This window comes from Lepidochelys kempii, chromosome 5 (genome assembly GCF_965140285.1).
Source record: "Lepidochelys kempii isolate rLepKem1 chromosome 5, rLepKem1.hap1, whole genome shotgun sequence".
Taxonomy (NCBI): Eukaryota; Metazoa; Chordata; order Testudines; family Cheloniidae; genus Lepidochelys; species Lepidochelys kempii.
This window is the reverse complement of record NC_136384.1, coordinates 119,261,907-119,274,741: the sequence shown is the minus strand read 5'-3', so window position 1 is coordinate 119,274,741 and position 12,835 is coordinate 119,261,907. Positions and strand designations below refer to the sequence as shown.

At 39.8% G+C, this 12,835-nt stretch overlaps 1 protein-coding gene across 1 annotated transcript; it reads left to right on the top strand.

Moving 5' to 3' along the window:
- The first annotated feature begins 10,683 nt into the window (after nucleotides 1-10,683).
- On the top strand, nucleotides 10,684-11,448 carry LOC140911968 (tetraspanin-3). The gene has a single exon (XM_073346126.1). It carries the CDS (start codon nucleotides 10,684-10,686, stop codon nucleotides 11,446-11,448), a length of 765 nt encoding a protein of 254 aa, XP_073202227.1.
- The last annotated feature ends 1,387 nt before the right edge of the window (nucleotides 11,449-12,835 follow it).

Here is a 12,835-nt window from a genome sequence, read left to right as displayed (position 1 = left end):
CAAACTTAAGCACCCACGTTTGAAAATTGGGACCTGAGCCCCAAATGAAGCCAAGGCAACAGGAGAGCATAGCTGCAATTGGTGACAAGGGGATCTGTGCCTAATACTGCAGGGCTGAATTTGGCCTGTAAGGTTTTATGGGGACCCCTTTCCTGGAAATAGGCAGGGGAAATGTATTTCTGTTTTATTCTTTAACTGTGCTCCATTCTGTTTATTTTTCCATGTTCAAATAACTTTTACAGCTGTTTGTTTTGTTTTTGCAATCAGATGCTCCTAGGAGTATAAACCTAATAGACTATCTCCCCACTTGAGTACAGTACCTATGCTTAAAAGAAAAATGCCTTTTGAAAGCAATTGTGTGGTGAGGGAATTGTAGGTAGCAACACAGCTTAGAAGTAAATTGCAACTATCATGTTGTTGTTTTTTAAAATTAACATTCAATCTGAATAGAAATGCCTAAAAATCCCATTAAGATTGGTTCTGCTTCCTAGCTGTGTACCACAGAACTAATTCGGACATTGCTGACAATTTATATACTGCTATCACGAGCTTGGAAAGATAATAAAAATAGATTATGTACTATAGTAACTATAAAATGTGATATTGATATGTTATGAACATCACATTTGATATATGCCTGTTTATCACTGGAACAATAAAGAAAAGGATGCTGTCTAATTCCCACCCCTACAGCTGCCATATCTGCACCCTCTTTATAGCTTGATAATAAAATGTATTCCCTTCTCATATTGTCCTTTGCCAAGTGGAGAAGATTTCTAATTCTTGTGCTCTTGTAATCTGCTGGTCCTGTTTAGTTTACTTTCTTCGTTTATGTCCAGACAGCATCAGCATTATCAACACAGATCTGGGGAGAGAATGTGGTAAGTTAACATGGATTCTCTCAACTGGCTCTAATCAAGCAGAACACAGAAACATACATTAGGAATCACTCTCCTGTCCCTTCCTTGCCTCCCCTCCTTCCCTTCCCATTTCTTTACTTTTTTGTTCCTTGGTCTTTTTTTTTCCTTTCCCCCTTATTTTTGAAAAAAATAAATCAATAAAATATAAAGAAAACAAAAAAAAATTGTGTTTTTAACTGTATTACAATAGCATCGAGATCAGGGTCCCATTGTGCGAGGAACTGTGTGTACCCAAAGCCAGGTAAGGGACAGTCCCTGCCTCAAAGAGCTTACACCGTAATAGATGTGACAGGTAAAATGAGGGGGAAACTGAAGCACAGATCAGGGACATGACTTGACCAAGGTAAGGCAGCAGACCAATGGCAATGCTGGGATAACATCCATGTCTCTGGAAACCCAGGCCACTGCACTACCTGCCAGCCTGTGCTGCCTCCGCTTAAGTACTTTTCTGAATAGACAAAACCGCACTTTCAATATAATTAGCAGGACGTAGGGACACCCATTCAAAACTGGGATGTGTGGTGGTGTAGCATAAAATATACTCCATTATTCTGAATTCATGTTCTTTCCTCTGTCAGGAGAAATTTAGTTCAAGACAGCTGCATGCCACATACAGATAACAGGATGCTGTTATGCTGCTGACTGTTTGCCAAAGAAATGAATGTCAGTTGTCCTGAATAATGATGAAGCATTCCCCTTGATTATACAATGACATCCACAGAGAAAAAATGATACAATCAGGAACATCAACAATTGGATACAGTCAGGAACATCAGAAACCAGCAATGTGCGTCCAACTTTTAAAAAAGGCTAGAAGAGTTGTCCTGACACTTACCACCAAGGAATTCTAATCTGTTTCTTACTGGTAAAGTAATGAATGAAATATTAAAGGGGGAGGATGAGGGGTGGTGGGATTCACTAAACATGGAGACAATTTAAGTAAGAGCAACAAGCAGCATAGTTTTAAGAGCAAATCTACTAAATGGACAGTTGACAACAATCCTGCACTAAGTTGGATGAATTAAATCAGCAAATAGATTTTTTCCATCTCTGATTTCTGCAGTTCTGTAGACCTTCTCCTCCCAGGTTGAAGTAAATCTAGGTCATTTTGCAAATCTAGTTCATTGTGGCCTCCTTGATTGTTAGGCTCAAGATTTTAGTGTGCAACTTCCTTCCTCACCCCACTCTCAACTGCTACATCCTGGCAGTTGGAGAGAAGGGTATTGAACCGAAGAACAGGTAATGTAGCCAGAATTGCAGACAGGGTATATGTGTGAGAGAGCGAGAGAGAGAGAGACATGGGAAAATGGAGGTTCCAACAGGATGAAAGAATAAATCTAGCACGTGTCCCTGTGTGGTTTGTAATAGAAACAGAAACATCCTGATTCTCTAGAAAATTTAAGTTACGATCATCTCTAACCTCTGTGTGTACGAAGGAGCTCTTTCTTCATACCATATGGCAAAGGAACACAAGACCTAAAAAGGTTTCAGAGGAACAGCCGTGTTAGTCTGTATTCGCAAAAAGAAAAGGAGGACTTGTGGCACCTTAGAGACTAACCAATTTATTTGAGCATGAGCTTTCGTGAGCTACAGCTCACTTCATCAGATGAAACATCTGATGAAGTGAGCTGTAGCTCACGAAAGCTCATGCTCAAATAAATTGGTTAGTCTCTAAGGTGCCACAAGTCCTCCTTTTCTTTTTGCGAAGACCTAAAAAGTCACACTACAGCTCAGGTGGGACTTTGTGACCTAATAGCACAATCTGAACAGGTCCTGCTACATACTTGCACTTGTGTAATCCAATTCTCCCATATTGCAGGAAGTATCTGAATCTCCTGCAGGGGATGCATGTCAGCAGCCCTCTGTGTTTTACAGGCCACAATTGTCTCGACACAGTTTAGCTGTTCATGGTCAGTGGATACCTCTGTATGAATTTATTTTGGAATGCAATCATTACTCCAGAACTGTGCAAAATGTGGTAGTTTCTGTGGAGTTTAAGGCTGAAAATTTCAAAGGCACCTTGAAGATCGGAATGCCTCATTCCCATTAGGAATTGGGTATCCTTTTCAAATGTGTCTAAGTGACTTAGGAGCCTAACAATCACTGACTTTCAATGGGACTAAGAGTTCTTAAGTGCTTTTGAAAAGTTTATTCCAAACTCCTTAGGCAGCTTTAAAAACTCTCAGCCTAAAGCTTTGCTCAGTTCAGTACTGAATGAGGTCCCTAACTCATATTAGCAAGGGGAAAATGTCTCACTAGGATCCCTTTCAGCTGATGGGTTTGTTCAAAATGTGCTGTCAGAAACTTTAACTCATTGCCTCCTCTTTATTCAGTAAGGTTGACTAGACTACTATTAAAATTCTCCACTAATGCACTGAGACATGATGTCTATCTCCCTACAGGCAAAGCAGTAAATCATTTTCATGAGTTAGCAATTAAAAAGCCTCTTGTTTTGTTTTGTGATTGAGGATGAGGCTGGCTCTTTAGAATTTTCGAAACCTCCAGAATGTCATGTGCACAGTGTGAACTACAAATAGTCACATTTTAAAAAAAATGTAGCTAGAGCTGATTGAGAAAACAATAATTTCAAATTGGCATCTGTTTCACAGGGCTCAGAACAGTTCCCCCCTGCTCCTCCCAACAAAATATTTTTCCACAAATTTCAAAATTTGGAATGTTTGAAATTTTGAATGTTTTCCCCCTTCCATTCCCTCCTATTGCATTTATTTAATTATTTATGTGTATGTTTGTTAGCAAGTACAATAAAATGAATAGGAGTACTTGTGGCACCTTAGAGACTAACAAATTTATTTGAGCATAAGCTTTCGTGAGCTACAGCTCACTTCATCGGATGCATACTGTGGAAAATACAGAAGATGTTTGTTTTTATACACACAAATCATGAAAAAATGGGTGTTTATCACTACAAAAGGTTTTCTATAAGCTATTACCAGCAGGAGAGTTGGGTTGGGGGAGAGAAAACCTTTTGTAGTGATAAACACCCATTTTTTCATGATTTGTGTGTATAAAAACAAACATCTTCTGTATTTTCCACAGTATGCATCCGATGAAGTGAGCTGTAGCTCACGAAAGCTTATGCTCAAATAAATTGGTTAGTCTCTAAGGTGCCACGAGTACTCCTTTTCTTTTTGCGAATACAGACTAACACAGCTGTTACTCTGAAATAAAATGAATGATGGCCAGGCTTTTATTGTTAATTTTTTATTCATTTTTTCCTTTTGCCCCTCTGTAATTTCAATACTTCTCCAAATGTCGAAGTTGCAGAGAGGTAGAGTTAGTTTTCTTTTTCTTTTTTGTTTTTGTGTATCTTTTCCAAAGTCTGAGGAAGTTTTCAGCAATTACTGAGTGGCAAAAAAAGAAAAAAAAATGGAAAAAGAAAAATGTAAAACTGGATAAATTAACCCTAGACATCATGCATTCTATTATATAGTCAGTGGTAAAAAAAGGGGGAGAGGGGAAGAAGAGGGAAAGCAGAAAGGAAGTAGCAAAAATGCATAAGTTCAAATTTTTGACATTTAACATGTCAAGATTTTAAATTTCCATGAAAAATGGGAAAACTTAAAAAAAATAAAAGATGTTGACCTTTAATGTTTTTCATGTGAAAATAATAACTTTCATTTTGAAGTACAAAAAACTGGAAACATCCAGATAAAATGTCAAAATGTGACAATTGGACATTATCATTTTGGGTTTTTTTTTAAACAAAATGTAATCAAAATGACACCAGTTTTGAAACTTTCCAGTTTAGACAAAAATTGCTTTTTTGTTGATGTTGTTTTTGAAAAACTGTTTCAATGAAAAATTTCGAACCCCCTTTAATCACCAGTTCCCAATTTGCTAACTCCTCTGATGAGCAACCAAAATGGCTTAAGGCCACAAGGAGGGGAAGATCAATAGCTTGAACCTGAGACCGGTCAATTAGTCAAAGTACCTCCAGTTCTTATAAAGACTTAGGGCTGATTCCCATGCTGTGGCTTTCCGCCAACTTTCTGCCCCTCACCTCCCAATCCTGGGAGATACTGAGGACTAAGTCAGACCCTGGTGCACATTACATATGCTTCAGGAAAGGAGCTGTTCCACCAGCCAGGATCACCAGGGATCAGTGTGCTCAAGCCCCACCCCCATACTTCACCCTGTCCTGAAATGCCCCTTGAATGCGGTGGAGTTGGCATGTAGGGCTAGGTACACTAGCCTAAGGCCTGCTATGGATTCAGGGGAATTTTCAGCTGCTGTCTTAAGGCTGCTTTAAGTTTCCTTTATGCTACTGCAGTGACTTGCACAGGAATTGCCAGGGCCTGAGGATCTGGCCTGGACGTCCAATTCCATCTTTTGCTAGGTCTTGTCTAGCTTTTGTTCTATGCTTAGGTTCATTGTATCTTACTGTGTGCACTGATCCTGTCTAGGTTCTGTTTCCAGTTGCTGCATAATTCTTAACTGGCCCACTTAAATTCAGTTGTCTATCACAGCAAGGGCTTGCTGATCCTTGTGAATGACAGCCCATGTCATATCAAATCAATCCACATCTCTGTCTGCATCTCATTTTTGTGTCAACACACATACCCCGACATCACAGTGCTCTGAAGTCCACCCTCCAAACCACGGTGGAATGAACCTGTTTGACCCATTCTCCTAATCAAAACAGTTCAATCTTAATCTTAGTTTGGTACAACAATAATGCAAAACATATGCCCTTGGTGTTTTATTAACTTGAAGGATTATGCTTTCAGCAATGTATCAGAAAGCATTTTATCTAAGCTGTATTAGCTGTTAAATTTGCATTTGAATTTCAATACCCATCATTTCACATGCAGAAATGACCCCAGAGAAAGCAGGGACAACATTCATCATGTTATACCACTTTGTCAGTGGAAGGAAACCAGAAGAGCATTCCCATTCCACTTCATCTATATTCTCATCATCAAATTTTCTTGCTTTGGTGGATACCTTCACTAAGTACTTTGCAATTCTTTTGGCTGGATGTGCCTTTAAAATCTATTTTACATGTTAAAAAAATGGCATCGTTAAGGGCTGTATTTCTCCCACCCAGTGCCTGACTCATCTATAAAAAGAAAAGGAGTACTTGTGGCACCTTAGAGACTAACAAATTTATTTGAGCATAAGCTTTCGTGAGCTACAGCTCACTTCATCGGATGCATTCAGTGGAAAATACAGTGGGGAGATTTATATACATAGAGAACATGAAATAATGGGTGTTACCATACACACTGTAACAAGAGTGATCACTTAAGATGAGCTATTACCAGCAGGAGAGCTATGTAGATTGTAAGATCTTTGGGGCAGGGACTGTCTCTTACTGTGTGTATGTACAATGCTTTGCACAATGAGGCCCTGACCTTGGCTGGAGCTTCTAGACTTTCCTGTAGTACAATTAACAATAATCCTGGAATGTTATAGTCCCCTCTTGTAAAATGCTGAGCACTCTCTAATCCACTGATACCAATGGGAGTTGACAGCTCTCAGTACTTGACAGGATCAGGTTTTTGGTTACTTTTGTGTAGCGGTGGTTTTTAGCGTTTTGGGGAAACCACAGCTTACATGTTGTCCAAAGGAGTAACCAAAAAGATACACAGATCCTTCCACGTGTTGACTTTACCAGCTGGGACCCAGCTGCGGCAATGAGTTCCATGTGGGTAGACCCTGTGACTGTGCAGAGCCCCATCTATTTCAATGGGTCTCCATGTGCATACAGCTGTACTGAACTCATTGCAGGATTGGGGCCTACATCTCCAAAAGCCTGTTCCGCTCTTGCTCTCCAGATGGAAAAAGAAACTAATAAAAGGCCTGAAAGTGCTTAGACATTTGGATGATTTACAAAAGGAGACAAATAATGTTCTTTGATTTTATGTGGTCCAAAGAGTCAGACTGAAATAAATGGGAAATTGTATATTGGGGAATATTTAGCAAGACAAGAGCCTCTAGGCCTCCATAACCACTGAAATTCCCTCCTGCATATTCTGAGAGGTGATGGCAGTTACCCAGGTTGAAACAACCTGCAGGTGTTATAAAATTCTCTTGTAGGCAGTTTGAGGCAGCCTAATGTATTTCAAAGCTTGCAGAATAAGCTAAAAATAAAGAGTGCTGTAATTCGATTGTTAATATCCCATTAAGTTTTATGAGCATGAGGGAAGAAGAAGAAGAAAAAAAGGTTGCTTTGTGGGCTCTTTTCACAAAGCCTACAAAATAGCAATAAACAGCCAGCTTGCCATTAGACTTAGAGACTATTTATAATACTTCTGTGAGGCATCTCTCCTGCTTCATGGAAATATTAAATCAGTGGAAGAGTGGAAATTTGGGGGGTTGGGGGGAACTGGTGTTCCTTTTCTTCCTTCCCCTCTACCACCTTCCCTGGAGACACTGACTATAGTCATTAGAGAAAATGACATTCCGCACAAAGAGAAAGCAACTTCACTTAAACCAGCACGGCTCTGCATGCTGGAGGATGTGGGTGGGCGGGCACGGAGTTCAGAGACAAATTGCAGGGCAACATATCCCAGTCCCATTTTGAAATAAGTAAGCATTTGCTTAAGATTTAACAAGTCAATCACTGTATGCTAATTGTTGTAAATGGTGAGGATTAAAAATGATAAGAACAATACGTCTCATTTCAAAATAATTAGCTTTAGTGACACGTTTGTACAGCACACGGAAGGAGCGTGTTAATGGAAATCAGCCCACTCTCTGTATGTATATATGACTGTATTGTAATATGGGGCACTTTTATACAGTGCCTTGCAGACACCGGCTAATCAGCTATGATCACATTTTCAAGGTTCCAAGCAGTTCCCATTGATTTTGATTGAGCATGCAGCTGGTCAGTACCTCAAAAAATCAGGGCATTAGACCTCACCAATGTCCTGTCAGGTAAATATTATTATCCCTATACTGTATTTGCCAAAATTGAAATCCCTGCAAGCTGCATGGGAACTTTTTAAAGACATCATAATAAAGGTTTAACTTAAATGTGTATCCCAAATTATAAAACATAGTAAGAGAACCAAAAAAGAGCCACCGCGGCTAAACAACAAAGTAAGAGAAGCAGTGAGAGGCAAAAAGGCATGCTTTAAAAAGTAGAAGTTAAACCCTAGTGAGGAAAATAGAAAGGAGCATAAACTCTGGCAAATGAAGGGTAAAATATAATTAGGAAGGTCAAAAAAGAATTTGAAGAACAGCGAGCCAAAGACTCTAAAAGTAATAGCAAAAATTTTGTAAGTACATCAGAAGAAGGAAGCCTGTTAAACAACCAGTGGGGCCACTGGACGATCAAGATGCTAAAAGAGCACTCAAGGACAATAAGTCCATTGAGAGAAACTAAATGAATTCTTTGCATCGATCTTCACAGCTGAGGCTGTGAGAGAGATTCCTAAACCTGGAATGTTCTCTTTTGGATTGGTAACTGGTTAAAGGATGGGAAAAGAGTAGGAATAAATTATCAGTTTTCAGAATGGGGAGAGGTAAACAGTGGTGTCCTCCAGGGGTCTGTACCGGGACCAGTCCTATTCAACATACTCATAAATTATCTGGAAAAAGGGGTAAACAGTGAGGTGGCAAAATTTGCAGATGATACAAAACTACTCAAGATAGTTAAGTCCCAGGCAGATTATGAAGAACTACAAAAGGATCTCTCAAAACTAGGCGATTGGGGAACAAAATGGCAGATGAAATTCAATGTTGATAAATGCAAAGTAATGCACATTGGAAAACCTTAATTCCAACTATACATATAAATGATGGGGTCTGAATTAGCTGTAACCACTCAAGAAAGAGATCTTGGAGTCATTGTGGATAGTTCTCTGAAAATATTCACTCAATGTACAGCGGCAGTCAAAAAAAGCAAACAGAATGTTGGGAATCATTAAGAAAGGGATAGATAATAGACAGAAAATATCATATAGCCTCTATATAAATCCATGGTATGCCCACATCTTGAATACTGCATGCAGATGTGGTCGCCCCATCTCAAGAAAGATATATTGGAATTGGAAAAGGTTCAGAAAGGGGCAAAACAAAAAAGATTAGGGGTATGGAATGGCTTCTGTATGAGGAGAGATTAATAAGACTGGGACTCTTCAGTTTGGAAGTGAGACAACTAGGGGAATATGATTAAGGTCTATAAAATCATGACTGGGGTGGAGAAAGTTAATAAGGAAGTGTTATTTATTCCTTCTCATAACACAAGAACTAGGGGTCACCAAATGAAATTAATAGGCAGCAGGTTTAAAACAAACAAAAGGAAGTACTTTTTACACAACACACAGTCAGTGTGTGGAACTCTTTGCCAGAGGACGTTGTGAAGGTCAAGACTATAACAGAGTTCAAAAAAGAACTAGGTAAGTTCATGGAGGATAGGTTCATCAATGGCTATTAGCCAGGATGGGCAGGGATGGTGTCCCTAGCCTTTGTTTGCCAGAAGCTGGGAATGGGTAACCTGGGATGGATCACTTGATGATTACCTGTTCTGTTCATTCCCTCTGGGGCACCTGGCATTGGCCACCGTCAAAAGACAGGATACTGAGCTAGATTGACCTTTGGTCTGACCCCATAATATTTATGTTCTTATGTGTATGGGGAAATAGAAGAAGAGAGGATTAGTGACTTAATCTAAAACATTGAGTGAGTCCCTGACACTGAAATTTAGGAGTTCCTGGCTCCTATGCTCATGTTCTAACCACTAGACTATGCTGCCTTTCTTTGTCCTTTCCCATATCGTATACACCCAGGGATTGACTCTGTTCTACCTGTTGATCTGTGACACTGACTCCCTTAGTGACCAAGGGCAAGTCACTTAGCCTTTCTGAGACTCATTTTCCCCGTATACAAAGTGAGGAAAATAATGTCATTATTGTGTGTATTACAATAGCATTTGTCTAAAATCAGTTTTGGTGCAATCTAAACAGGGTTAAGTGTGTATATAGTGTGTGTGTTGGGCAGTGGTTCACCCACATAACTAGATTGATTTTCATTTCACAGATAGAAGTTTTGCAATGAAGACAAAGCCCAAGTATTAATTATTATGTTAAACTCTCATAAAAGTCAATGAATGTACAACACAAAGACTAAGAAGAAAAGGATAACGAGTCTGGTTTTGGGGGTGAGGGTGGTAAATATGGAGGTACTGACTAAATAGATCTGTCCATCTTAAACCACTTTGACCTGGGTAATAGTTTGTGTCTTAACTAATGATGAAGGACTGAGTTTTACAATGTATGGCTGGACTAACCTTATCCCTAGCCTCTAAGTTGGAAGGGCCAAGGGGTGTGATTAATGCAGAATGAACAAGCTACCCTCATTGCTTCCTTCATCTTAGCCCTTTATCATGTGGATGGAGTAGATTAGTGTTTGTTTTGTAGCTAATACTGCCCTTTTGCTGCCATCCTTGTTCTGCCTCTGCAAATGAAAATGACTCCACAGACAGCAAAATAAATGGACTTTCATTAACAAGCACTATGTTGATCTTACAGATTTATGCAAACTGCATTGAAAAGACAACACACATGCATGCCTGGGATAATATTAATTGTAATCTGTCCCAGAAAGCTAGATCTTTTCATTTGCTTTGTCTCCTTTAAAATGTCAATTGATGCTGGGTGGGAGCTGTATCTGCTTCACCTGGATAAGTAGATGAAGGCCTCTCAAATGGTGGCTGCAACACCCCCAGAGGTAGAAGCTAAGAAAGATGAAGGGGGTTAGATATAGTGCTAGCTTGCAGCCTCTTTATTGCACCATGGAGTCCTGGGTTAGACCCCTTGCTAGAGTGCTGCTGGCTCTACTTGGTCTTATTCTGTGGGGGGCTGCTGCAGCTTTGGTCTTTGGTGGAGCTTTTGTGATCCTTACATACAAAAATTATAAATCCTTCTTTTGGGATTGTTTCCTGCTTGTGCCAGGCTGGCTGGCTATTGTATCTGCCTTTCTGCTGCTGCCCACTGGTGCTTTAGCTATTTGTATCTCCACAAGGAACTCCCGCTATCAACAGGGGACTTTCATGTACTTGCTTGTTGTTCTGCTTTGCCTGGAAGCCTCTTCAGCAGTCTTGGCGCATGTCTACTCTGACAGGATGAGCTCTGAACTGAACTGCACCATGGGTCACCTCTTCCATCAGTACAATGGGACTTATTCCCACCATCCAGGCAGTAGGGCTGTGGACGTAATCCAGAGACAGCTGCAGTGTTGTGGGGTCCACAACTACACAGATTGGGCAGAGGCAGCAGCTTCACGACATGTCCACACTGGAAATATATGTGCTCCTGAAAGCTGTTGTAAAGAGACTTATTCAGATTGTACTGGTGACATGCACCGGTCAGAGCAGCTCTTTCAGGAGGGCTGTCTAAGGAAGCTGGGCTATCGGCTACAGTTTGTCATGGGCTATGTGTTTTGGTGCTGTGTTGTTGTAGGTTGTCTGGAGGCGTTAGCTGCTATTAGCAACGGGATACTCCTGAAGCACAGGCCATTCCAAGACTTCCGAATTCTGGACTCTGCCACGTTTTCATAGACTTAAGAAGCGGGAACTTGATTGATCTGCCCCATATCTCCTGAGGATGTAGGTCAGCACCAGTTACAACTATACTGAATGCAGACTCTTTTTATTTAAACACAAGAAACTTATCCTAACCCACTACTAATTTTCCCTAAAATGGAAAACCCTCTCTTAAAGAATGGCCAGATCCTGAATTTGATTTTATAAAACTGATATTAATAAAAATCTTTGTATTTGCAAATCCAGTTCAGTTAACTGAGTGGGCAATTAAGCCCTTGAGAAGAGGTGCACGTTTGAGTGTATGCAAAACTGAAACTGCTGAAAATAAGAGTTGCCACAGGTGTAGTTGTAGGCTTAATTTGGCTCAGGAAAGCACCATTAGCCAAATCAATGGGATGAGCCGTGGTACTAAAGTTAAGCATGTGCCTAAATGTTTGTAGGATCAGGGCCTAAATCACAAGAATAAATCTGACTACTTAATTGACCTCACTGGAGTCAGAGCTTTAACTGAGATCAGAAACAGTCCCTATTACTTGAACATAAATTCAAACCAGCAGATTCATATCTCCAGCCTTTCACACCTGGCATTTATGCTACAGGCCTGAGAGAGAGAGAAAAGGATCAAAACAAGAGTATTGTATTAGGATATGCTTTTTTATTACAGGCTAATGTCATTCTAATATTTAACTTCTACTGTACCCAAACCAAGAGATCTGGAATAATACAGGGGTATTTTGCTAAAACAAATCCCTATCTATGTTGTTCATCAGGAATGGCAAACTGCATGGATTATGAAATATCTGTGTGGGGGAAGGGGAACTAAAGCACTGGAAAAGGTAGCTCATGGCATCTAAGCAACTGCATAAGAGTGGTGTGGGAGGGAGTCAAGCTCGGCTATTATGGAGATGGTTAATTTAACAAATCCTCAAGTTTCCCCTCTTTACTTAATGAAGAGTGTTTGAGACTTGTTATGGCAAAACTAAAGAAGGAATAAATTGTTTTTAATCACTTAATTATTAGCTTTTGAAGATGACAAACTGTAGTTTGTAAATGATGGCAAAACTTAAAGTGTAGTATTACAAAAAAAAAAAGTATGTTTAGGGGAATCTCCTCTCAGAATACAACTGAACTAATTCAGTTAAGCCTGTTTAAAAATGTGAAAAACATTTAAATGAAACCTGTTGCAGAGCTCATTCAAAACAAATGCCCAATGCTGCGTATCCATAGGGAAACAACTTGTTAATGAATGAAAAGGGGGAGTGCAATGGATCTTTTGGAAAAGAGGGAGCTTTCTGAGACTTGAAAAACTGTACAACAAAGGTAATTGTATGAGTTTTCAAGCAGGATAATAAGAAACCTTTAAGAAGAGTCCTGTTACAGTTTACAGTGTAGACATTGCATG

What these genes read in the sequence shown, in the direction of transcription:
- LOC140911968 (XM_073346126.1), top strand. Translation starts at nt 10,684, where the DNA reads ATGGAGTCCTGGGTTAGACCCCTTGCTAGAGTGCTGCTGGCTCTACTT.